This window comes from Fulvia fulva, chromosome 4 (assembly GCF_020509005.1).
Source record: "Fulvia fulva chromosome 4, complete sequence".
In the NCBI taxonomy this organism is placed as follows: domain Eukaryota; kingdom Fungi; phylum Ascomycota; class Dothideomycetes; order Mycosphaerellales; family Mycosphaerellaceae; genus Fulvia; species Fulvia fulva.
In genome coordinates, this window is record NC_063015.1 from 5,257,688 (window position 1) to 5,282,405 (window position 24,718).

At 53.8% G+C, this 24,718-nt stretch overlaps 11 protein-coding genes across 11 annotated transcripts; 9 read left to right on the top strand and 2 right to left on the bottom strand.

The window, feature by feature from the left end:
• Positions 1 to 350: 350 nt before the first annotated feature.
• On the top strand, positions 351 to 890 carry CLAFUR5_05145 (uncharacterized protein; the record flags this gene model as incomplete). The annotated part of the gene is made up of 1 exon (XM_047904293.1): positions 351 to 890. One exon carries the CDS (start codon positions 351 to 353, stop codon positions 888 to 890), a length of 540 nt encoding a protein of 179 aa, XP_047760509.1.
• Positions 891 to 1,072: 182 nt separating this feature from the next.
• CLAFUR5_05146 (uncharacterized protein) lies at positions 1,073 to 1,882 on the bottom strand (the record flags this gene model as incomplete). The annotated part of the gene is made up of 1 exon (XM_047904294.1): positions 1,073 to 1,882. The coding sequence occupies one exon, from the start codon at positions 1,880 to 1,882 to the stop codon at positions 1,073 to 1,075; it is 810 nt and encodes a 269-aa protein (XP_047760510.1).
• Positions 1,883 to 2,514: 632 nt separating this feature from the next.
• CLAFUR5_05147 (uncharacterized protein) lies at positions 2,515 to 2,920 on the top strand (the record flags this gene model as incomplete). The annotated part of the gene is made up of 2 exons (XM_047904295.1): positions 2,515 to 2,697; positions 2,765 to 2,920. 2 exons carry the CDS (start codon positions 2,515 to 2,517, stop codon positions 2,918 to 2,920), a joined length of 339 nt encoding a protein of 112 aa, XP_047760511.1.
• Positions 2,921 to 3,871: 951 nt separating this feature from the next.
• On the top strand, positions 3,872 to 4,288 carry CLAFUR5_05148 (uncharacterized protein; the record flags this gene model as incomplete). The annotated part of the gene is made up of 1 exon (XM_047904296.1): positions 3,872 to 4,288. The coding sequence occupies one exon, from the start codon at positions 3,872 to 3,874 to the stop codon at positions 4,286 to 4,288; it is 417 nt and encodes a 138-aa protein (XP_047760502.1).
• Positions 4,289 to 5,420: 1,132 nt separating this feature from the next.
• Positions 5,421 to 6,779, top strand: CLAFUR5_05149 (Putative exopolyphosphatase; the record flags this gene model as incomplete). The annotated part of the gene is made up of 1 exon (XM_047904297.1): positions 5,421 to 6,779. The coding sequence occupies one exon, from the start codon at positions 5,421 to 5,423 to the stop codon at positions 6,777 to 6,779; it is 1,359 nt and encodes a 452-aa protein (XP_047760503.1).
• Positions 6,780 to 7,045: 266 nt separating this feature from the next.
• On the top strand, positions 7,046 to 9,654 carry CLAFUR5_05150 (uncharacterized protein; the record flags this gene model as incomplete). The annotated part of the gene is made up of 4 exons (XM_047904298.1): positions 7,046 to 7,776; positions 7,825 to 8,616; positions 8,671 to 8,828; positions 8,879 to 9,654. The coding sequence occupies 4 exons, from the start codon at positions 7,046 to 7,048 to the stop codon at positions 9,652 to 9,654; spliced, it is 2,457 nt and encodes an 818-aa protein (XP_047761232.1).
• A 1,735-nt stretch (positions 9,655 to 11,389) lies between these two features.
• Positions 11,390 to 13,283, top strand: CLAFUR5_05151 (Trichothecene efflux pump TRI12; the record flags this gene model as incomplete). Its single annotated transcript, XM_047904299.1, has 3 exons — positions 11,390 to 11,578; positions 11,633 to 12,301; positions 12,354 to 13,283. 3 exons carry the CDS (start codon positions 11,390 to 11,392, stop codon positions 13,281 to 13,283), a joined length of 1,788 nt encoding a protein of 595 aa, XP_047761231.1.
• Positions 13,284 to 14,266: 983 nt separating this feature from the next.
• Positions 14,267 to 14,935, top strand: CLAFUR5_05152 (uncharacterized protein; the record flags this gene model as incomplete). Its single annotated transcript, XM_047904300.1, has 1 exon — positions 14,267 to 14,935. The coding sequence occupies one exon, from the start codon at positions 14,267 to 14,269 to the stop codon at positions 14,933 to 14,935; it is 669 nt and encodes a 222-aa protein (XP_047761230.1).
• Positions 14,936 to 16,410: 1,475 nt separating this feature from the next.
• On the top strand, positions 16,411 to 17,567 carry CLAFUR5_05153 (uncharacterized protein; the record flags this gene model as incomplete). Its single annotated transcript, XM_047904301.1, has 3 exons — positions 16,411 to 16,936; positions 16,986 to 16,999; positions 17,049 to 17,567. 3 exons carry the CDS (start codon positions 16,411 to 16,413, stop codon positions 17,565 to 17,567), a joined length of 1,059 nt encoding a protein of 352 aa, XP_047761229.1.
• A 2,214-nt stretch (positions 17,568 to 19,781) lies between these two features.
• On the top strand, positions 19,782 to 21,287 carry CLAFUR5_05154 (Dothistromin biosynthesis peroxidase dotB; the record flags this gene model as incomplete). Its single annotated transcript, XM_047904302.1, has 4 exons — positions 19,782 to 20,028; positions 20,367 to 20,561; positions 20,617 to 20,852; positions 20,916 to 21,287. The coding sequence occupies 4 exons, from the start codon at positions 19,782 to 19,784 to the stop codon at positions 21,285 to 21,287; spliced, it is 1,050 nt and encodes a 349-aa protein (XP_047761228.1).
• A 548-nt stretch (positions 21,288 to 21,835) lies between these two features.
• Positions 21,836 to 23,115, bottom strand: CLAFUR5_05155 (Aromatic peroxygenase; the record flags this gene model as incomplete). The annotated part of the gene is made up of 2 exons (XM_047904303.1): positions 21,836 to 22,730; positions 22,781 to 23,115. 2 exons carry the CDS (start codon positions 23,113 to 23,115, stop codon positions 21,836 to 21,838), a joined length of 1,230 nt encoding a protein of 409 aa, XP_047761227.1.
• Between the last annotated feature and the right edge of the window lie 1,603 nt (positions 23,116 to 24,718).

Genomic DNA, 24,718 nt, shown 5'->3' on the forward strand with positions numbered 1-24,718 from the left:
GCGTCTGTACCAAATTACCTCCGGAGCGAGAGTCCACACCTCATTACACGAACGATGAGATACCCTGCTGTCTCAGTCTCACCGGTGACCGCGCCATCAATGCATGCCGCTGTTGTGCGATACTCCAGCATGGCTGATGCCGTCCACAGCATCGTACACATGAGTCGAAGTCAGCAAGACGCGAGGCACATTTCCAGATAGGTCTCGCTGCGGTCAACGACGTGGCCGGGCTCGCTCATATCGACCAGCTCCTGGCACATGCAAGGTAAGTTACTGTTGCAAATCTGGCCTGATCTCCTTCCTCATCACGTTCCCGCTTCTCCGTTTGCTTCCTAACCCATCCACCTACAATGGACACGATGATGCGCTGCGGACCGGCCATCCAGAGCCAACCTACCACCTTTCCCAACACATCGAAAGCCTTCGTCGCCAGCCACACTCGGCCGAGCGATCACCCCTGGCCTTCGCACGAGTTTTGCCAAGCATATCGCGGCGACCCCGAACGAAAAGAGCGGAAGCAGGCCAAAGAGAGAAAGAGGCAGGAAGAGAGAGCGGCACAACAGCAGAAACAACAAAGAGAACAACCTCCGCCGAGCATTTCTCCCTTCAAGCGGGCAAACACGTCTGATGCCGGAATGCTCGAGTGCTGCCCTGATCAGAAGCATCTGCGCGGACACGTTAAGCGAGCACACAAACGCATCGACCTTTTGCAGTTCGAGAAAAGGGCCGCCGAGTGTAGCGGGTGGCAGGATCTAGACTTCTGGAGGAACTACCGCAATCATCCCACTCGGACAGAGCCCTGCCGTGCGGCGATTGCAGATCAGCGAGAAGCGCGGGACCGGCAGCAAGAGGAGCCGTACCGGAGGAACCGAAGATTGCAGGTTCCTTGATGGCACGCGCAGCATGTGACAGAGGTTATGGACCACCCTCCCTGTCTGGTGACTGGGCCTCTCTTGTCACCTTATCACTGGAACCATTGCACTCACTTCGATGACGCTTCACTCATGCCTTCTCCGAAGACTTCAAACCAGACGCTTTTGAAGGTCTCCTCACCACGCTCCTCCGAGAGCCATCAATCGTAGACCAAGCCTACTTTGCCGACATAATCTTCCGATCTCGCCTTCCTTTCCTCCGCTATGCTCTCCCGCCGACCCTGCTGCTCCATGTCGACGCGAACACATCGTTTCAACCCTTGCAGCGGACGCAAGAGATACTCAAGAACCGTATTCTCCCCAAACAACTGTGGCTCGAAGCGTTTATGGAGACCATCAAAGCTTGGAATGAAATCGTCCAACTCGAACAGGTCGAAATCTTCATTCAGACTCTTGCGCAACCACGCCGTGTTCCACCAAGCACGGTCGTGCCGGATCTGGAGCAGCTCGATCGATTCACAGCCAGCATTGAGCAACTCCACCACCGCCTCCATGTACTTGTACATCTGCTCGAGTTGACATTCGCCAATGTACTGGATTTCGGGCATGTAATCGTTGCAGTCGCATTGGAAGAGCTCCCAGGTCTCCCCGTAATTGACGTAAATCTCCACTGTTTTGAGAGTTTCGGATCGCCAGGATGTTTTCAGCTCGAGCAATTCCTCTTGCAGGTGTGGGCAATCTTCGAACCCTGCATTTAGGCAGAATCGTGTTTTCTTGGTGAGTCTGTGACGGGCAGCGGTCCACTCTTGGAGCTCTTGACGTAGTTGGGGCGCCGCTTTGGAGACGTTTGCGCGCATGTCCAAGACATCGAAGTAACCGGGTCCGTCGTCTCCTAGTGCTATCATGCCTTCCTCTGGGACATGGAGGAGATGCTCGTAGATGACCTGGCGGAGCTCGAGAGGTAGGCTGAAGAAAGTTTGTCGTCTCTTTTGCCTCCTTGGGAAGGTCATGCACAATTGGGGACGCCATGATGGTGATGATGATGATGATGATGATGATGATGTGACGGTAAGTGCTGAGTCGAAAGGTGGCAGAAAGAACCAATTTGTAGTCGGCTCACGGGCAATGTGACTCAAATCAGGATGTCCACACACTGCTTATATATGCGTGGTATCCTACTGGCAGCTGGAGACGAAACATTGCACATCCTACAGCCAACTGCTCTGATCTTTGGGAACATGAGTTAGAGACACTCAATCGCACGAAATTGTTGTCGAAGAAGAGAACTACCATCTTCGGCCTACCCAGGAGCTGCGCCAGCAGATCTACGAGTACTTTTTCCACGACCAGGACGTGAACGAATTCCCCTTTGCACCACGGTCACACACGAATCGTCGCTATGAGAATGCCCACGCGCGTGTAACCCTCCCGCTGAGCGACGTTCAGATCTGGATCAGTGCCGAGTTCAAGGCATGGAAGAACGAGCATCTCAAGTTCTTCAAGAAGATCACTTTCGTACTCGACACGCACTTCACCCACATCAGCACGTTGTGTAAGCGGAGCTGCTGGCGATCCAGTGGCTTTTCGATGCGACGGTCTTCAATATGCCGAGATTTACATTCCTCACTGGGACTTCGATGCAATGAACAGAGCAGTCGAGCAGGAGGATCGCATATACCGTGACTTCGGCTCTTCAGATTTCTCAGATGTGGCCATGAGCAAGTCTGACTCCTTGCACAACCATAGGGACGCCGTCATAAAAGCCTTGAATCAAGTCTCAATCCCATCGAACTCCTTACGATCCGCTATCATTCTCGCTGGTATGGTACGGCCAACGCAAGAAGCGGAAGTATCTGGACCCCAATTGGGGGTTATTACTGGAATGGACTGAGAAGAGGTGTGAGAGAGTTGTGATGAACCAGTTGAGGCAATGGCGAGATGAGAAGAAGCGTGGAGATGCAGAGAAGGTTGAGGGCGAGGGTGCACCTGAGGATGAAGACTTCTCGAACTCGGAGCACCTTCACGATTACCTTCGTGGTCTGGAATGATGGGATTGAGTGAATGCTACCTGGTCGGGGCATGCAAATCGTCTGTGCAACCTTCGCACATGGAACAGCTTCATCCTTCTTCTTCGCTCCTCTCCTTGGCGGCGCCTGTGGCTGTCAAGCTCTGCAAGCTTTCTCTCCGCCATTGGAGCTGAGCGAGCTTGGTCAGACCACCATCCTCAACGTCGAAGTCAATCTGCAAGCAGCAACGTGGTTTCGACTGGACTCGCGCAATGTTTCGAACCGCCACCGTTGAATCTGCATGCTCTCATAATCCGGTGATGCTGCTGACGATGAATGTCATCCAAGTTCTGCGAATCTAGAACATGAGGGCCGATGAGTGGCGTATACGCTGAGGTATGGTGGCTGGCTGATGTCGAGGGCAGAGATGAATTCGATAAAAAAATATACCTAGGGCGCTGCCTTTTTAGGCATACTGCCTCAGTTGCCAGCTTCTCGCAGAACCTGAAGCTGACAAGCCTGTCCGTACACCCAGTGCGTTCAGGCACCAGTTTCACACCGAACACCCTTCAATCATGCATTATCATACCATCGCTCTCGCCATCAGCGCTCTCTTCTTCACCAGCACATTCGCCGCCGAAGATGCCCCATCAACCTGCCTGAAACACCCCCCCCCGAGGGCTGGTGACAAAGTACGTTGTCGGCTGAGATCATGACTTTACTTCTGAAAATGATGTCCAACGGGCGCATAACCAAGGGCTCGACGCGCTACAAGCACGACCGTATCGGTGCGGCCGTACTGCTAAGCTACACGCCCGCGCGTTCAAGCAAAGGCCTTTGCTTCAATAATAAGTCGAAGCGCTTGGCGGCAATCAACTTCGTCACCTGCCCTTGCTCCAACAAGAAATTGTCGACCTTATCCACGACTTCGTCCGAACCGACAACCAAACCGGACTGGACTACGTCGCCATCCGCACGACTTTCACTCATTGCATGTTCAAATCCGTCAACTACACTGCACCGCAATGCGAGAATAAGGAACTTCCAGCTGCACCGAACAACACCGCTCAGGTCATCCAGTACTTGCAGCAGTCGCAGCTCGGTCTATCAGTCGTGTCCCGAGACCTCTGGGAAAATAGTAAAGATCTGAAGACGGACCTTTGCAATTCGTTCAGGCCATATCGTGTTGTTGCCTATTATTCGAAGAAGGGTTACTTCGAGAACATGACAGACATCTACCCGGACGCCAAGCAGAACTGTCCCAATGTCAAAGGCAGCAGCACCACGAACCTCGACATCAACACCCTTCCACAAGTCGTTTTAAGCGGCAGTGACGAACCCAAAACACCTCGCGAAGACCTACCACCTCCTCCCTTCTCACCACAATCGCTCTCAGCACTTGTCCAGTAAAACAGGCGTTAGCTTGTTTAGTCCAGCCCGCGCATCAAAGTCTCGCTCTCCAGGGGCCCAGCAATACGCAGCTTCCTGCACGATGTATCTACACGGCGAAGATCCTTCTGGTAACGTGTCGAATCAGTGACGGATCCAGGTAGGTTCTCGGGTCAAAAGTGGCCAGTCATGCAATCGGACGTGCATCATACGATCCATGACCTGGTTGCACGCTTCGCGGCTAAGATGTCCACTTCCTGGTCCACAATTTCTTCGCACCTCGCTCTTTTCGTAGCACCATCTGCCGCTTGCGCCTCCTCGCTTGCAGCTCTTCTGGCGGTGCATGCGACCATGGCCGCTATGGCAGCCGGCCCGAAGTGAGATGCTTCTGGCTCGCTCGTATGGGCTTGCAAATGTTGCGATAAGTTCGCTATTCAGGAGCGTGCGTTGTGGAAGTTCCCCTCGATGACCGCCTCGAAGATGGATGAAGTGTACCAACCAGTCAGCAGATATCAGGAACACGAACCTTGGCAACAATTGACTTGGAGCAAGCTCCAGCCAACTGTTCTCCAACGTCGCTCATTCGTCGTTGGAGTCTCTGTAGTGCGTGTGGGGCCATTGTGTATGTGGTGTTGGTGTTGCCCAGTATCTAGTCTTGTGTCCTGGAGCGACTTGGTCCAGTTCAGACGTAGAAGCACAAGCGCACGACATGCGCGGCCGAGGGCACGCGTTGGTTTAACGGTGTCTGTACTCGGCGACCTGGACGATGGTCGTGACGACATGAGGTGAAAGGAATCATTGATGCCATCGCGATCTGTTTCTTATATAGCTCGCGGCCCGTCGACATGGATCGCCGCCCATCTTGATCTCCTGCAGGTGATGCTTTACCTCTGCTGACATGTTTCAGTCATCTCTCGCTCTTGCCATATCATGAACACCGAGAAGTCGGTCAAGAGGTATACATGTATGTGTTGGTCACCGTGATGGACGAGTTGCGCCTGCCAATGCAGCCACAACGTGCTCGCTTGCCAAGCAGAAAACGTCATGGGTGATGCAGGGGTCATCAGCCTTCCACGCCTTCCAGGTTTGTCTGTGACCAACACCATTTTTCTTTGCGTATGCCTTCTTGGAAGATTGAAAAATCTCAGACAACATGAAGACGATAACAGCTCTCACTGGTGCGTTGCTCGTTTCGGCAGCGTCCGCAGCACCTTCGCAGGCCGAGGAACAAACAGTCCTGCAACCATCGCCAGTACGACCAGCAAACGGAATCGAAACAGGTGTTGGCCACTTCAGCGAATGGAGCAGAGCGACCAAGAAGGAGTTCCTGCGAGACTGGCAAAGAGGAAAGATCTCGGATTGGACTTTGGTGCTCGGCAACGAAGGTGGCGATCTTGACAGTCTGACTTCTGCTGTGACTTGGGCCTACCATCTTGAGCACTCCACTCAAAACACTTCCCATCCCCTCAAGGCGATCGCATTACTCCAGACCCCGACTGATGCACTTGACTTGCGACCGGAGAATAAGCTGGCACTGAGGAACTCTTTGATGAGCACCGGGCACTCTGATCTGCTCACCACGGACGAACTGCCAGAACATCCAGAAACTTTGTCGCGTGACATCAAGGGTATTGTGATCGTTGATCATCCTGCTCCGCTTCGTAAATGGGACAATGCGCCCATCCTGAGCATCTTCGACCACCACGAAGACCGCGGCGCTGGCAAGGACGCGAAGCCTCGCATCTTCCAGAAAGTTGCCAGCTGCACCACTCTGGTAGCAACACAGATGCTTGACGAATGGGCAGCGCTACCGAAGCAATATCACCTGTCACATGAGCTTTTGGAGTTGATGCTCAGCGCGATTGCCATCGATGCAGGTGGTCTCGAAGACGCCACAGACGCAGACAAGAAGATCTCACAGCGAGTCCTGGACCTTAGCAGATGGAACAAGCGAGACCTCGATGCCCAGATGGAGAAGCTTGACGACGAGTTGAAGAAAGCAAAGAAGAATCTTGACGACCTCACAGTCCGCGACCTGCTGCGACGAGATTGGAAGGGCGACCTGGTCGACACACCCTCTCCACGCACGCCAACAGTCAGCCTCGGCTTCGCCTCAATTCCCTTCTCGCTGGATGAGCAAATCGAGAAGACAGAGTTCGAAGAGCTCTTCGACTGGTTCGCCATCGAGGCAGCCTGGACAGCCCAAGTCGGCACCGACATCAGCGTCGCGCTCAATAAATACAAAGTCAAAGACAAGCACGGCAAGAAGCACAAGATTCGCGAGATCGTGCTGGTGGTGCGGAGCGACGTTAGGATTGACGATGTGCAGGCTGATGCGCTCTTCAAGACTGTTAGCGAGGCGATTGAAGAGGAGCCTACGCTGAAGGCGAAGAAGTGGCATCGGGCTGATGAGTTGGGGAGAAGGCAGATGGTGTGGACGCATGAGAGGGAGGATGCGGGGAGGAAAGTCATTCGGCCGATCATTGAGAAGGCTGTTGAGGAGTGGAAGTAGTGGTTGATATGGTGGGTGTACTTCTCAAAATTGCTCTCTTCATCATTTACCGTTCGTAGACGGTTCAGGTGGAGGAAGTTCCATGTGGGCGGCTGCACTTTCTAAAACACGAAACTCACGCGGACAAGGATCCGACTTCGCGTGCACCGTGAACGCGAATCCCTGCAAGCCAAATCTCATCTCATGATGTGCAATCAACTGGACAAGTCTCAAGCGTTGCCTGCGATCAACACTCTTCACCCATTTGCATCATCGGTAACCTTGACATGGCGAACGATGATGGCGGAGAGATGTCTCGAAAGCATGGTGATGGTGGCCATACAGCCACTGATGATACAGACATGGGCAAGCACGATGGTCATGTCAGCGCAACAGAGTCTCCACAAGAGGCAGGTATACTGACAGAGGTGCCCTCTCATGTTCATGAGGATATTTTGCAGAGCTTGGAAGCTACGACACACGAGGAAGCGACTGACTCGCAGATGAAATTCAATGGAAGTGGCGATGGCAAACATGACGGCCAGGACATCATGAGCTCTGCCACCGCAGAACCGGACAACTCCGCCGCGACATCGAATTCGCCCGCTGAAGAGGTGAGTGTACCGCACAACAGGGAGCCCAGTGTTCCTGCAGTAGCAGGTCCAGAGGATGTTGAACCAGACGACCTCACGGCGCAATTCTCGAGGCTCCTCCAAGATGCCCCACACCATGATCCACTCGGCTGTGCCATCTGCGGCCACTCGGAATCCTGCCATTGCCCTGCTTTTGCACCATATGAAGCTCAAGACGATTTGGCGATTACGGCGCGCGATCAGATATGCCATTTTCAGAGCATCACATCTCAGCATGAATACCAAGCACACAGTTTCGAGGAGATCCGCCTTGCGAATTATCGTATGGGCAAGACTTTTCATGACACAAAAGAGTACGAGGTACTGACAAATCCTTCCATCATTGCACTGGAGGAAGCTGCCGACCTCCTATGCGCTACCATCTTGTACGTGTGCTTTGCAAGAGAACGTCACATGAGCTGATGATTATGCAGTGACAACCATCTCGCCGTCACAAGATTTGACGTCGGGCCAGATCGAGTTCCCTTCTACGTTCATGACCAGCTGCTTGAAGATCGGCAGTGCCACGACTTCAAGCAGCGTGTAGACAAACTGGCCTGTCACATCGAAAACGTGACAGTGGACTGCTGGAGGGTTGAACTCGAACACGAGGATGTCTCGACCTTTCATCTCTTCCTTGGCTGGCTGTACATTGGCCAAATCATTCCGCTACGCATGGACGATGCCCAATGGCAGAAGAGTCTGGAACTGGACACTACCAACAGGATTGTGCCTGCGAAGGCTCGACGCCCAAGGGACAACTTCGTTTATGACGATGACCTGGCACGCCTGTTTGTATTCGCGGCCAGAGAGGGCGTCCAGTCACTTGCCAACGCTGCTGTCACCTGTCTCATGGTGCGGAATGCCCGCCTCGGACAGACCACGACCAAGAAAGTAATAGAACTTCTATTCGCCGCTCCTCGAGAAGAAGCCGGGTCTTTCTGCGACCTCTTGGTGGAGGACGCCGCTATGAGACTGAGCGAGAAAGTGGTCTCTGCCCGTACCATGGCCTTTCCGGTGGCCTATGTGACTGCTATCATGAAGCACTTGCTAAAAGACCGGGACGAAGGCAACATCGAAAAGCTGTCCAAGAATGAGCGACGACGACGGATATGCGCCCCTCACGTCCACGCCACAGAGCAGGAAGCGGCAGCATGTCGCAAGTCTCTGACGGATCGACAGGCAATGGACATTGCCGCACGCAAAAAGCCGGGCCCCGATTTGCAGTGAGTTGATGTCGCACATGATAGCAATAAACAGCAGACACTGACAACCTGCAGCAAGCCATACTCATCTACCGCCACCATCGTCGTTGGACGAGAACGTTTGAAGTTCATAGTCCACAAGGGCCTGATCTGCAAGCACTCTGGATATTTCCGAGGTGCCTTCAAGGCTGGTTTCGCAGAAGCCGGAAAGACGAGGTTGAATTGCCAGAAGAGTCTGTCGCTTACTTTGCCTTGTTCTTGCGATGGCTCTATGCTGGCTCAGTGGACCTGCCCGACCACGATGCGTTACAGGACTATGATGACTTCGTTATCGAAGTGCGGCAACGTCTCGCTAAAACCATGAATAAGAACAGGACCAGCGTCCGTGATGACGCGGCGGCTAGAGGGTCAGCTAAGCTCGATGTAAACGGCAGGGAAAACGGCGAGGGAGGTGAATACCAGCCAGCAAGCTCTGCTGAAGATGCTGGTCTGCAAGGTACCCAAGATGCAATGGGCAACATGACCATGACCGGCAACACGGATGACCTGGAGCCATCTAGAGCAGCTCCAGACGGGATGGAACGCCGCGATGGTGCTCAGAACTGCATCAACCACAGGATGCTTGTGGACCTCTTCATCTTTGCAGACCGCAGAGATGTCCCACTGCTTCGCAATCAGATCATGGTCGACATCTCTCGTAGTCGCGAGTCTGGCTCACAGCTGTTTTCTTCCGACGACAAGTTGCTGGAAACAGCGTTCTCGAACCTGCCCGCTAGCTCAGCACTCTGGAGATGGCTTGTCGATGAAGCATTTCGTTGCTGGAATGTGGGAAAAGACATCTCGGAAGATCTGGAGAACCTACCAACCGCCTTTACTGCTGGGCTTCTCCGTGCGTACGCCAAAGGTTCAATATTCTCTGGGCTGCCTTGGAGGTATGACATGTGTCGCTATCATGATCATGCTACCGATGCTGAGAAGGAGGAGTGCAAGGCATCTCTCTCGAGTTGGTATGAAGATATGAAGGCCAAAAAGGGCATGGAGCCTGTGCGGTGGACGTAATGCTCGACGCTTACCGCGTTCAGTATGCCACTGCAGCTCAGCAGTCGCGAGATCAATGCAGAGACTCCATGTCATTGTGGTTCAGCATGCGATCCGCTCGTTGCGATACCCATGACGATCGAAGTCTTCGTCGGCACGAAAAGCATACTGTTCACAGCTCTGACATCGCCGAGCCATATGCCCTTTGCTCTTCCCACACCACCTATCTCTGCGCTCAGCATCACTAACACAGCATGAGGTGAAGTCCTGACGCGAGGCCCCTCGGATCATGTCAGGAGTGAGAGTGGACTCTTGCCAACCTCTTCTGACCTCTCGGAGACTTCCAGCGATCACGCCAAGTATACCGCCGAAACACCGAGGTTGGACCAACCCGGCACGACAGCTCGTTCTCGAGCAGACAGCAAGAGGGGACAGACTTCTTTTCAAGACTTGGTGGCTTGCAAAAGTTCTTCGAAGTTCGAACAGGTACCACGCTATCGCCATCTGGCTATGTGGCCGTTCATGTACTCTTTCTGATGTTGAACACGAGCCGCTTGCACATGGCTTGCATGTGCAAGGCTTTGAACAAGATACCGAGCGATGTGCAGAGGTGCGCTGATCGTCGGGCCCACAACCGGCATTGCGGGCACTTCGCTTTGCTGGACCACGACTAGCGCAACATCACTTATCTATTGTTGCTACACTGTACGATTGTACGAGAGTCTGAGGTATGGGTCGAACTCGATCTGACGTGCTGCTTGTTTGCACGTCACAGCAAGAAGCACGCAAGGTCAAGTGCAGCCGACATCAAGCAACTCTCGCATTTCGCTTGCAGTCGATCATCCATCGGACATTGGGGCGATATACGAGGCCCAGAGGGCTTCGACTCCTTCGAGCTGCTTATGCAAACTGGCTCCTGGCTTGTTCTATCGAGCTGCCAAGGCAATGATGCTGCATGGCAAGCTTGTCAGAGTTCCTCATGGCGACGTCACACAATCGAAGCACGTTACCAAACCACCGAGGTCGATCTTAAGCTGCACCCCAGCAATGTGGCACAGCCAGGCATGACCCTTCTGGACTCTCATGCGAGCCACATTGTTGGCTTCTCGCTGCCGTCTTGGGGCATTGCGGACCAGAAGCACGAGGTGAAGATGTACCGCATCTTTGAGACTCCAGATGGACGGTAGGCAAACGCTCAATCTGTTTTAACTTGTCATGCTCGAAGTCGCAACTGGCCAAAGGCAAACAGAGGAGGCTCGCCAGAAGAAGCAAAGCATAGTTGCTTACCTACCCAATGACCTGCAGCGCCGCGCGGCCGCGGACACTTGCAGGTGTCAAGCAAGCGGCGATTGGCTACGACCCCAGACCGCCACCGAGGCACGCGCGTGGTACGCTTGTCTGTTCCATTAGGCTTTGACATGGTTAACTTTTAGCGTCACGCGGGGTCCCTCGATTGTCTGGAGTTGTGGAGTGTTGAGAATGCATCGCAAACGGTCGCGGCAGGATCCACTGCATGATGCATCGCTGGTTTGGTTTCTCGCTAGCAGTCGAAAGCTGCTGCATCGTGAACTTGGGCGTGCAAGGTTCCCAAATGACCGAGGCATTTTGAGTTTGCCAATGGACGCTACGAGACGACCATTTACACAAAACGGTAGATGGTCGCTGCTCTCGACCACGCTTGCCTTGAGAGCTCCGTCCGCTGTGGTTCTGCTGCTCTTCTGTCCTTTGAAGTTGCTGCTGAGCGGGATCACTCTCGATGGCGACACAACACAATACGGGTCTGACTGAAGAGAAGATGGCATCGCACGGCGACAACTCGAGCGGAAGCCGCGATCATGACTTTGTCGACAAGCTCGAGCACATGGAGCCCGGGTATGGTCACCACGATGGAGCAGGCCTCGAGCGAAAGTACACTGAAGCCGACGACCCGAACATTCACCAATCGGTATGCGCATTCCGGTGGACGAGACTTGCAGACATGTACTGACAGCAGTATCAGATGAACCTCCGATTGTTCCTAGGATTGCTGGCCATGTCTTTCTGCTGGGTCGGTTCGCAGATCCCTCTCTACCTCTTCGGCAGTGTACTTCCCGACATCTACAGTGAAATCGGAGGTGCCAACGGACGATATATCTGGCTGGTTGTCGGATACCTGATTCCTGTCTCTGCCATCTGTCCATTCGTCGGTGCGCTCTCCGATATCTTCGGCCGAAAAGCAGTCGCTTCATTCGGTCAGGTTCTGCTGGTCATTGGACCCATCGTGGTTTGCACCGCGCACCACATCAACGTTGCCATCGGCGGAATGGTCATCGCTGGTCTCGGTGCTGGTCTCAACGAATTGATCGCACTTGCTGGAACATCCGAGATGGTGCCGGTGAGAAAGCGAGCTGCGTACGTTGGATTCGTCGTCTTCACGATCCTGCCTTTCTGCCCTTCACCTCTGTGGGCACAGCTCATTGCGGCTCGCGGTGGTTGGAGATGGAACGGTGCTCTTGTCGGCATCTTCAACTTCGTCGGTCTCATCCTGGTGGCAGTGACATACAGAGATCCTGTCCGTGAGCGACCACCGGTCAAGTTGGTTCTGAAGCAGATCGACTACATTGGTGGAATTCTGAGCACTGCTGGTGTCACACTCTTCATGATGGGTCTGCAGTGGGGAGCACGTCAGGTAAGGCAACTAAGTTGATTTGGAGAAAACGAGCGACTAACAAGGCATGCAGTACACCTGGGGAAGTGCACACGTCCTGGTGCCTCTCATCATGGGACTGATCCTGATCATCGCCTTTTTCGTCTGGGAGTTCTTCGCCCCATACCCAATGTGCCCGCGAGCTCTCTTCTCCAAGGACAAGCGCAGCATGATCCTCATTTTGCTGATCACATTCTTTAGCGGTGGCAACTTCTTCGTGCTGCTGCTTTTCTGGCCAACACAGGTCTACAACATGTACGGCAACGACCCACTCCAGATTGGTATCAGGACACTGCCAATCGGCTTCGGTATCATCTTCGGTGCCGCATTCGCCCTGTTCCTCATTGGTCTGACCAAGGGACGGACAACCATTCTCATGATCTTCTGGACCCTCGCCATGACCGGCTTCACCGGTGCCATGTCTGCGGCCAGAACTTACAACCTCACACCAACCGTCTACCCGATCCTGACGCTAGCCTCCATCTCTGTCGGTGCGGTCATCATTCCCTGCTCCATCATCGCACAAGTCATGTGCCCACAAGAGCTCATCGGAACCGTCACGGCCATCACCCTCTCGATCCGTTACATCGGTGGTGCCATCGGTTTCACCGCCTACTACAACGTCTTCTTCCACGAGTACTTTGGTCTCGCCAACACGATCGCCGCCCCACAAATCACCGCTGCCGGCATCACATATGACTACTACGAGCTCCTCAACCTCATCACCCTCGCATCCAATGCACAGTACGAGCAATTCCGAACAGCGCTGGAGTTCAGCCCAACTCTTCGTATCGACCCAGAGGCGGCATACAACATCATCATTGCTGCGGTGCAGGATGCTTTCGCGATCGCATACCAATGGCCATATTGGATCAGTATCGCGTTCGGTGGTGTGTGCATTGTTTGTTCGTTTGGCCTGAGGGATATCAAGAAGCACATGGAGGAGTTTGATGGTCCGGCATAGAAGCTGGACGCATAGGGATGGGTGTGGTGCTAAGGAGGGATATTTGTACAGAAAGCAACGACTTTACCACTACAGCATGAATGAATGAAGCATCTCCGTAAAGGAGTAGATTTGAAAGTAATACTTTGTGCACATCTTTTCGAACATGTTGTATGTCGTGAACTTCAAAGACATTCCGGGTTACGGTGCCCTCACATGCCATGGCCGTGCAGACTGCCAGAAAGAACATACAATACTCTCTATCCTCATCTTCAGACAGCATGAAACAGGTACGGTAAGCCTGCCCTACGTAGTCTGTCGGTTTTCTTGAGCACCCGACAGCATGAACTCCAACACAAAGACTCCATCCACGTCGTCGTCAGTCACAATAACCGCGGTCCTCTGTGCCGCCTCCAACACTGTACAGAACTACATCGCCACCAGTACCTCATCCTTCGATACTTACAGTCATGGTATTCTCCGAGGGTGGCACAGCATATCATGTGGACCACGCCTCGCCAAGGTACGAAGACCCAAGCAGTCGAAGCCGAGATGCAGCACACATCATGCTTATTCAAAGGCCAGGCGTACAGTCCTTCGGATGAGATGCTGCAACAGGAAACGCTGCTGCAACGCCGCCGTAGCCGAGCTGTTTGCTGCGGAGGTGGCGATCTGGGTGACTTGACGGCACGCTACCCCAGATCGTCCATTCTGCGTGCATATTGGTCGAGGCGAAGTTTAATGCTACACCGAGGCATTTCACTTCCCGACTACTGGATGCGCCAAGGGAAACCGACGATTCCACTTACAGCACATGATGGCCCGGTCGGTAGCTTCGGACGACTCCTTCGTTGCTGCTGCGATATCACCTCGTGCTCTCGCCTGGCCAACGTCAGATCTGGGTCTTGCTTGCTTCGCGGTCGACTGAATAGCACTCGTCAACGTGTCAGTCTCAGGTCAAACATCACTCCCATCCCCGCCAGCTACCTCTGCAGCCGCCCACCATGAGATTGACCACCCTCTCCATCGCCCTCGCCGGCGCCGCATCTGTCCACGCAGTCGGTGATTCCGCGAAAAAGATCATCGCCGACCTGCAATCCATCCAAAACCTCACGGAAGCCGTCACCGGCGCCGTCAATGCCTTCAATGGCTCCCTCGCCCTCGCTCTCCCCATCACAGTAGCAACCAACGACGTCCTCGCTAAAATCTCCTCGTCAACCGAAGACGCCAAGACCGCACAGCCCTTCAGCAACGCCGACGCGACAGCTCTCGGCCCATACACGCAGGATCTGGCCTACGCCGTCAACTCCTCCATCGCGGCCCTGATTGGCAAGAAGCGTGAGTTCGAGTCGGGAAATCTCTCGCCGATTGTTATTCAGTCCCTGGAAGGCCAGAAGAACTCGAGTAAGATCTTTTCGGATACTGTGAGTATGCTAGTGCCGGAGAACACCAGGAGCGTGGCGCAGGCGTTGAGTTCGCAGACGTTGGAGAGTATTCAGCAGGGGATTGATTGCTTCAGCGGGATGAACCAGACTTGCAATCCGACGAATTACTTCGAGGCTAAGGCGATGGCGGAGGCGGCGGAAAAGGCGGCGACTGGTGGTGTGGGGAGGTCTGCGGCGAGCTTGGGTGCGGTGGTCGTTGCTGGGCTGGTTGCGTTCGTGACGCTATGATGGGGTGAGGGTTGAGATGTGGTTCTGTGTATGTGATTGGAAGGCAGTGAGTGAGGCGAGGATGCAGTGCGAGATGCTCGGTGGATGGTATCGGCATGACACCCTCGGCTGGAGAGGGCAGCAGCATTGAGAAGCGTGCATGTACGGCGTGATGCGGGATGAGTGTACATGGCCCGGCCGATACAGCGGCCTCTTGAGATGAAAGCATGCCAGAATCGTAGACTGCTTCAATGTGAATGTTGGCGATGATCGATATACAGTGTGTGGGAACGTAATTGTCCATCTCGCCGTCCTCTCCTTTCCGACTCACTGCTTGCCGCACGAGCATTACTTTCGTGAGCTCTTCTGATCAAGCAGTGTCAACCTGGAACCGGGAGACCCAAGGTGCAATGTTCTCGCGTGCCATGATCTTTCCTCAGAATCCATGCTCAACCAACACCACCGCTGCCCCTTGACCATACATATTGAACTCAAACGCCACCAGAATATCTATCGATATTCTCCATCCATTGTCCCCGCTATCGAACCCGCTAACACGTACCACTGAAGTTCATGTCGCCGTCACCATCGGTCCCGCAAGTTGTTTCCACAAGCAACCCCAAGGGGTCATTGTCAATGTGGGCAATTTCGCGGCCGAGGTGGACATGTTCAGCCGGAGCTGTCAGACATCATCCCTGTCGCCGCGTCGCGTCTTCCTCGGGCGCGTTCGTTGCTTTGCTTGTTTTCTTCATCATCTTCGTCAACATCGTCTTCTACACTACGGCGCTGAGTGCTGTGTTGAGGGCTTCTTGCTTGGAGAGATGGAGCACGCCCGACGTGCACGGGACAGGCTGAACGGCCATGCGAGCGGCAGTGCCGGCCATGCTCATGCTGCAACGGCACCCAGATGTTACGACATAGGCTGATCATCACATTGTACTCGAAACAGCACGATTCCAGCAGTACCGCCAGAACCTCACTCTCATAACCGACCGCACGCATGTCCGTGCAGGCGTCTCTGGCGGAAGACTCTTACCATGGCGAGAACAGACCATCCGGCACATCACAAGCTGTTGAAGCAAAGAGAACGGTATCATGGTCAACTGCCATGTACGTCAAAGGTGATCCGAAGGGGGATCTCGATACTCCCGCAATGGCCTTCGTCTGCCCTTCGGACGAGACCGCTGCCATGTGAACGAGCGAAATCCGTCCTGGAAGCAGGAGAATCTGGTTGCTCACAGGTCGCAGGTGTGCCCAGAGCGCCATGTATCGTGTCAGGAACCACCACATGGTCATACATCACTGCTTGTCCATCGCAGGTTGGAATGATGTCTTGCGTGTGATATGGTCACTTCTCGAAATGTGTTGGCATGGCTGGAACGTGGGCAAGTAGGACGGCGTGACTGCCATGTCCATTAGCTTGCCTGACCGATGCGCTGAGGCCCCTCATACGATGGAAATAACACCAATGACACCATTGCCATCGCTGAAATATCATGGATCACGACAGCGATGAAAGGGGCGAAACGGAACCCGTACGCCGAAAGACCAGAATATTCAAGAATCCGCAGTCCCTTGGAGAGGCGGTTCGCAACCCTCTGTGTGTCTTGCTGCTTTTGATTGTCATCATGGCAGATGCCTTTGTTGCAGCTTTTGCTGGGCTCTATGGCGGAGCACTCTCCCGACGCGCGATCCTCTTCTTCAATCCTCACTGGCGCGGTCATATGCTACCACACGCACCAGAAGCATTGCACACCAGAGGCAGCCACGACTGGGCAAGCAACGTCCTCCGTGGCGAAAGGCTGGTCAAGCTTATGAAAGCAAAGGATGTTCTGGATACCGACAAAACCACATGGACCTCTTATGGAGACATTGAGCGTTATGGCTGGACCATGAAGGCGGAGTCAATCGACGAGGAGGAGAAGAAAGTCTCCCAGAGCGTGCTCAAAGCACTCACCATCAAGCAGCTGGACAACACTGCGAAACCCGCAGACGTCGACAAGAAAAAAACCATGGGTCATGGTGCATTGGGAACACACCCAGAGCACGAAGCACACCTCCAAAGATGCAGAGGTGGAGTACCCGGTATGTCTGTTGTCTCGCACCCAGCAAGTTCAGCATCTGACTGCTACAGGCCACGAATGCCTTCTACCGCAACTTCTACAACTGTGACCGCGGCATTGTCGTCGCCAGTAACCTCAAGAGCCCACAGCACACAGAGATCGGCGGGCTCCTCGATCCCGAGAAGCTGGTACCGCTGCAACACTGGTCAGACGTTACTTTCATAACTTGGGAGGAGCTTTGCGGAGCACAGCAGAAACCCATAGGCGGCTTGAAGTACATTCTCCATATGAATGTCATCGCCGAAGACATCGAAGAGGTCGTCAAGCATGTGACTGGCATCGAGGCTGGACGTTTCAGCGAAGCATACCCTGGAATGGCAGTGCAAAATGTACCGGAATCCGAAGGGGCTCATGGCACGATCGGATCTATGGCGATGACGGGTGATGCGTACCTCCTCATCCAGCATAAGGATGTCTTTGGCGGCACGAGGACGTTCAAGAGTGTTCAGGTGTGGGATGCGAATGATGGACAGCGAAGCGGCGTTGCTGGCGATGCGAACATTCCGAATGTACTTGTGACTCTGTCATGAGCATGGTCGACCTCAGGAAGGATCGTGTACCAGGCTATCAATTTTTCCTCCAGCAGCCCGACCTGGAGAAACACGAGGAATCGGGCACGTGATTCTACGTTTCAGCAGATGATCATTTCGAGTATCGTTATACCCAATCACGGCCGTGCTTACTGTGCCACGCTTCAATGCCGAGATAGACTTATTGCGTGCCAGCAAGAGGCAGCTACCCAGCCTTCCGATGGTCAAGCCGAGCCTGTGTTCCACTGGACATCGACTTGACAAGGACACCAAAGAGACCGAAGAGATACTGATGGGGCTCGCCAGAACCTTCTGCGTCCACGTAGGCACTGGACTATCAAGCACAGGATTGATTCGTCGCTCCTTCATATAACCACCTCCTGGCGTTCTGGACCTTGGCGAAGAAGGTATGATCGTACTCGTGGCAGCAGAGGCCACATGAATGTCATAATTGAACCAGACCGCGCAGCAGCGTACACCTCTTGTGTTGCAAAGCAAGGAAGCGTTTGAACCCTGTGAGCAGGAGCGCCCTGAAGCATTCCACGTGGCTGCCCGCTTCAAAGCCTTGCAAGTGCTTTGGTAAATGCGTAAACTCGCATCGAAGTGTATGAGCATGCGACTTACATCGCCAGTCAGGCTTGGGATCTACGCTGCATCGCCGTGTCGTTGGAGACTTACGGCTGTATTCACCTGGTATCAGCACTGTTGTCCTCCAAGGCCGCACGTCCGGTTGCCTCCAATTTGCAGAGAACTAATGATCAACCGTCCGTTGGCCAGTTCTGCACTCCAGATGAGACAATGTTCGTTGACAAGCACGCAGCAAGCACCATTTGGACGGCCATTAGCTGACATGAGGTGCTGCTGATTGCTTTGAACAATCGACACAAGTCCACGCCGAGTTCGAGTAAGCTCTCGACCCACTCAGCTTGTCGAACCTCTACGGACATGCAGAAAAATTTGGCTGACATGCGTAGAGGCCTATTGCAAAGCTGATCAGCATGTCATGGGAACAGATGTCTGCCGGCCATTTGATGCAGTCGCTATCGTCACGGTCATCGATGCCACCGGCCTTTGTCATGCCTTGCCTTCGAAGTATGATTCCACCACCGAGCCCCGCTGCACATAGGACGGAATCGATTATAGGGCTCATGGGAAGTCAAAGTCAGATAACTTGACGAGTGCACTTATCAAGTCATCGCTGCCTCAGAGGGCGGCAGATTCCTGATTTCAAGATATTCGAGTGACAGCGGCCCCTCGGTGGGGGCTGACATGGAGAGGTGAAGTGACGCCTCGGTGACCTCGCTGAGTTTCTACTGGTCGATTTTCTGACGCTTGGCATATAGGCTTCGGCAGATCGACGACGGACCACGCCATGGCTGCGCTATCGTGGGGAGAAATAGTGTTTCTACCACAATTCGCCTCGGGACTTTTCTGGAAAAACTCAGTCTCATCAACTTGATCTCAATATGCTTCCAGGAGCTTGATCGTAGTCGAACCTTGCGCAGTGCTATGTGGTAGAAGAATTACTGCACGCTCAAATCGAACACCACATAAACCAGAGGGAAATCTGAGCAGTGTTCGTGAGCGTCTGGCGATATCGCTGAAGCAACACACTGATTGAGGCAGCGCTGCCAGAACAGACGGCAGCATTCATGGCCATCAAAGCTTGGACCATCGGGAGAACCCACGCAAGCTTCGAGTCTGATTGCGGAAAAGGCGGCCGCGCAGCCACATTTCGCCAAAACATGCAGCTGCTGGCAGCGTGAAGACATGCGTAACCTACTACTAAGCAGGAGACTAGGATCTGATCAGGCCTACACGTGCGCTAGATTGTAGTACTGCTGATACACTCATTAGACCTGTCTATTCGGGCAGTGATCTACCAAGTCACAATGCGTCGATTGGTCCTCCTCAACAGTCCTGCGAACTGTATGCAGCCTGAGCGTGGCCAGATGCTTCCCATTCGAACGTAGATCACGTCTCTCAGGCCTCGGAGAGAATCGACTTCAGCTGGCGCTTGAAAGACTCCCCGCCGTTATAGCAGTCAACAAGCATGATTTCGCAGCCAATGGCAGTTGCCGCATTTGTCCTATATGAACATCTTGGGCCCCAAAGAGATCTGCTTCTCGTTCTTCTTCGTATCGGCTACTGTTCTCCACTCTCAGCCCACTGTATTGAATCCTTCCAAGTCTTGGGTCAATACTATCCTCCACGATGAAGTTCCTGTCGATAAGCGGCCTCGTGGCCGGCGCCGCGGCCTTCCCACACCTCCTCGACCTCGAGACCCTGAACGGTGCAGCCGCCAACCGCCTTGAAAGCAGGCAGACCGCTCCTCCACAAGGTGCTGGTGCTCTTCCAGCCAGCCCACCCCCATTTGATGCCGCGACACAATACGTTAGTAACCAGGGCGTACACAAGTTCGTGGCTCCAGGCGCTGGTGACGAGAGAGGAGAGTGCCCAGGTCTTAACGCCCTTGCTAACCATGGATATCTCCCACACAATGATAGCTACCACCATGAAGTGTCATCTGACCATGTGCTAACAAGACGTTAGGTATTGCGACTATCCAGCAATTCATCGATGCCACCAACACCGTCTTTGGCATGGGCAAGGATCTTGGCGGGTTACTGTCATACTATGGTGCTCTCATAGATGGCAACGGTCTTGGCTGGTCAATCGGTGGTCTGCCACACACCGGTATCTTGGGTTCGCACAACAACTCTAAGTGATCTCCTCTCCCCCTGGTGTGACTCCTGGCTTCGTCGATGGAGCATTTAGGCTGACACACATCACCCCCAGACGAGACTGACAGCTCTCCTATCAAGTCTGATCTGAATCAGTACGGCAGCAACACCAGATTCGTCATGAGCCAGTTCTACAACCTCTACAACCGTCAGCCAGACGCCTCCACCGCCAACTACAACCTGGAAGTTCTCCGTGCTTTCCGCGGTGACAGATTCAAGGAGTCAATTGCTAAGAACCCATACTTCGCCTGTAAGTCAAGCTCAAGTGAGATCTGACAGACTTTCACGGACTCATGGCTTTACAGACCTGCCATTTGGTGGTATCGAGGTTTCTCAGGCTGCTTTTACCTTCATCTACCGCTTCATGAGCAACAAGTCCGCCGAGTACCCAGAGGGTCGTCTCAACAAGGAGGTCCTTAAGAGCTTCATGGCCGTCTCCGGCCCAGAGAACAACCTCAAGCACACCCCAGGATACGAAAAGATGCCCGATAGCTGGTACAAGCGCAACCCGTCCGACGAGTACAGCGTTCCATACTTCGAGGTAAGTACTGACAGTGGGGCTTCATGGAGTGCTCCATGAGTGTAGCTGACCACTCCTTGACAGGCCGATATCCTCTACTTTGCCGAGACCCAACCAGAGATCCTCACCATTGGCTGCAACCGGGGTTCCGTCAATACCTATTCGCCAATCGACCCAGCTGTCTTGACCAACGGCGTGTACCCTGCCCAGCAGATCACTAAGAGCCCCATTTGCTTCGCTACCCAGTACGCCATCGCTTCGCTGCCACTCATCACTGGTCTCGATACCAGCAGTGCTGCCCTCGCTCCACTTGTCAGCACGCTCAACACCCTTACCAAGCCACCCAACTGTGCTAGCATTGGTGCTGTTAACCAGTCCGCCTTTACTGCTTGCCCAGGCTTCTCTTTCTACGGTGGACCAACTGGACCGGTCGCACCAGGTGCTATTCAGTCTTAAGCGAAGGAGGCAATGAGAATGGAGTATGATGAGATTACGATCGGTATATGAGATCAAGAGGTGTAGATATATGTAGAGGAAGTTGCACATATGGAAAGGTCTATGCTTTTTTCCACGGAATCATACTCGACTGTTTCATGTGAAGAGTCTTGGTCGTCCCACGCTTCTGCCGTCCCTCTGCCACCAGCAAGTCCGATGCAAATGATCATGGCCATGTGTTTCAGGCTGTGTTGATTCTTGCGAGATGTCTTCTTGCATGTTCTCACGGCCTTGGTAGGCCCCCGCGCAGACAACCCCATCATCTCCCGAGCATTTACGCCCAGCTGTTGTTTGTTTGTTCTTGCAGTGACAGACCTGCGATGCAAGTTCTGCAGGCGAATTGACCGTCGATTGACATTGCTGGCATGAATATGGGATTTAACAAGGAAGTGCAACAACGGCATCAGATTTTCAATTATCTACAAAACGTGCTCAACATCTCCTTGCAATGCTTCCAAATTTCCCCATACCATGCATCATCCATCAAACATGCCTTCATGGCCTATCGCTTAGGTCAATGGACGTGGGCAGCCAAGGTTGGCAAACTCTGGAGCAACCCTCGTAAGGAAGAACGAGATAGCCTCAACAGTTGGCGTAACAAGGCCGTTCAGTGTCGATGGCACGGACTGTGTCGCAAGCTGGTACAACAAGCAAGAGACCGCAGCAGGCTGGATGTCGTTGCCGAGAGTACCGTTGACGATCAGGCCTCTCCAGTTGAGTGGTGCGAAAGTACCATCACCGACGTTGCCACCGAAGGCGACTGGGCGGAGGAGGTACATGGCCAGAATCTGCTCTACGACGAGGCGGTTGCTGTATGGCTCGACACGGTTGATCCAGTTGGCGGGGAGTCTCTCCTCGATGAAGAAGGAGTCCATCGTGGCTTGGTCTGGGATGTAGTTGGGGCCAGATGGGAAGAGTTCGTACAGGAAGGATGCAGCTCCGTACAACAGGAGGGAGAGAGGTCCGAAGTAGAAGTTCGGGTTCTCGAACAGGGACTCGTCGTATCGCTCGAGACGGTACTGCGCCAAGTTGTTGAGGTCGTGAAGACCGCCGGTCGTGGCGCTCATCTTGTCGAACAACGTGCGGTTGAACGAATAGTTGTCACCATTGCCTGTGAAGAAATCGTTGCGGGTTAGGGAGGTGTCACCTTCAAACTTGTTGTGGCCGGAGAGACCGGGTTGCGAGCCAGTCAGGAGTGGGGCGATGGACGTTCTTGTTGTGGCGTCGCAGCCGATGGAGAGCTTGGTGGTGATTAGGTCACCGTCTGCTTGCAGACCGAGGAAGGCGAGCAGATTTGACAGGTCGAAGCCGACGTTGTAGACGTTTTGCTGCGCATCTACGAGTTCGGCGTAGGTGGTGACACCATCACGAGCCAAGAAGCCGTGGTTGGCGGCTGTGTTGAGACTGTGACCGTGTTAGTGAAGGCGACAAGAATTGGCTGATTAGTTACTCACCCTGGGCATGGTCCTCGTATGTCTTGAGCCGTTGGCGCGATATAGCGGTGCGCGTCGTCGCCAGGTGCTGGGACCTGGTAACCACCTCGCTCGTTGCCCTTTCGGCCATTGCGGGCGTTGTTGTACTGTCCTGGCTGGATGCCCACGGCATTGACGTGGTTTGGGTTGAATGGACAGGTCTCAGCGCTGCCTGGACCGCCTGGTGCTGGAGCTTGTTGTCTTTTTTGGTATTGAGATGGCAGCATAGAAGAGTCTACACCGGGCAAATTTCGGACCCACGGGAAGGCGTGCGCTGCCTCCGCTGCGATGAGCGAGTATGCAACGAAAGACTTCATCTCGACCTGAGCCTTGACGATGTGCAGGAAGAGAGTAGTGGATGAGGCTGAAAAGATGCCTTCTTGATTATTGCACGGCTTCTGAGTGGTGATCTGAAGCAGAACAGATGTCGGTCAACGTTGCTACTTGTACTCCTACCTCTTTCGTCTTGGCCATAGACATAGCGCCACGAAATCATACACCACCGAGGAACATGAGTGCTGATCTTACTTAGCGCCGCAGTCTGACGGTATTGACTTCGACACTGCCATCTGCCATGCACGCGCCATGCACACCTCGAGGCTACAGCAAACTGTAGTAAGGGGCGCATTCTACTCGCGCTGGCATGATGGGGTCCATTCGCGCTGCGACGTCTTTGATGCTTTGAAATGGAGACTTTGTGGTTGGTGGACGACCTCAGCCACTGCAGTCAGTGGTCGGCTGCTCTTGTCTCTCAGCATGATGCCAGGGCAGGTCAGGGAAACCGGGCTGTGTGCTGGATTCTTGTTGGATGGCAGTTGCGGGCTTGGTTGCTTGGTGGTCGCCTCGAAGTCTTGGGGCCAAGCTTTTGTTCGTGGAGCGAGTTTTTGTTCCGGTACTGCTGGAAACGTGGTCAGCAAGCCATAGTCTGCCACATCAACTCGAGGATCAGTATGCGTGTTCGCGTGCGCTCGCAATGTGGCGCGCACGAGGTGTGCCCTAGAGAAGTGTTTGCGGTGTAGCCCTTCGAGGAGAGCTTTGCGCCTAGAAAGCTAAGCTGCCCAGGCGGCAATCCTCTCTTATACATGCGTGCAAACCGCCACCTACGACTCTTCTCCTTCCTGTCTGGTACAGAATGCAAAGAAATAAGTATCTTGGTATGTGCCACCGAGGCACTTTCTTGACGCTCTTAAGCCTCCTACGCCTCGATGTCGCAGAACATAAGGTGTGGCTGCTGGACTCTTGAGTTTGTTGTGACCTCTGACTGCTGAACTTTCTGCACCTCGATGTCGATCATGTCTTGACGTTGCCAGGGCAGGCATGTTGAGTCGTGTATGCGTGCTTTGTGAGTTCCAGAAATGACCGAGGAAGGTTCCTTTCCTTGATTACAGCTATTGTAGCCGACATGATGAGATAGCTACTCGGAAGCTGACAATGCAAACATCCTGATAGGTCTTCCGTCAAATCAGGTCATTGCTATTGCAGTGGCTCCCTAAGCTTGCAATAGTGAGAATCGATAGCGCATCAGACCGCGCAGCACTTGTCACCACGATGCCTTGAGCGGCAGGCCATATCAATCCTCTGGAGAAATGCTGGTCCTCATAATGCCCGGATGCGAAAGCCCGGTGGCCATGTGGAAGCGTTCGGCCAGCGAAGAGCTTCCAGAAGACAATCACGTTGAGGAGATCTTTGTTGACACCACAGACGCTGCCCGGCAGGACTCCACAGTCGCGTGGCATGCACAGGGAGTCCGCGTGATACCTCGCGTGGCATAGATGGAAGCCAAAGTAGAAATCGAGCGCCTGTGCTGCACCGTGCAAGACTTGTTGCACAGGATGCGACCGCACATACTCCGCCCTCGGTTCCAGCTGTTGGGACAAGGCAAAGAGGAATGTGCCCGTGTGCATGGCCAGCAAAGAAGGT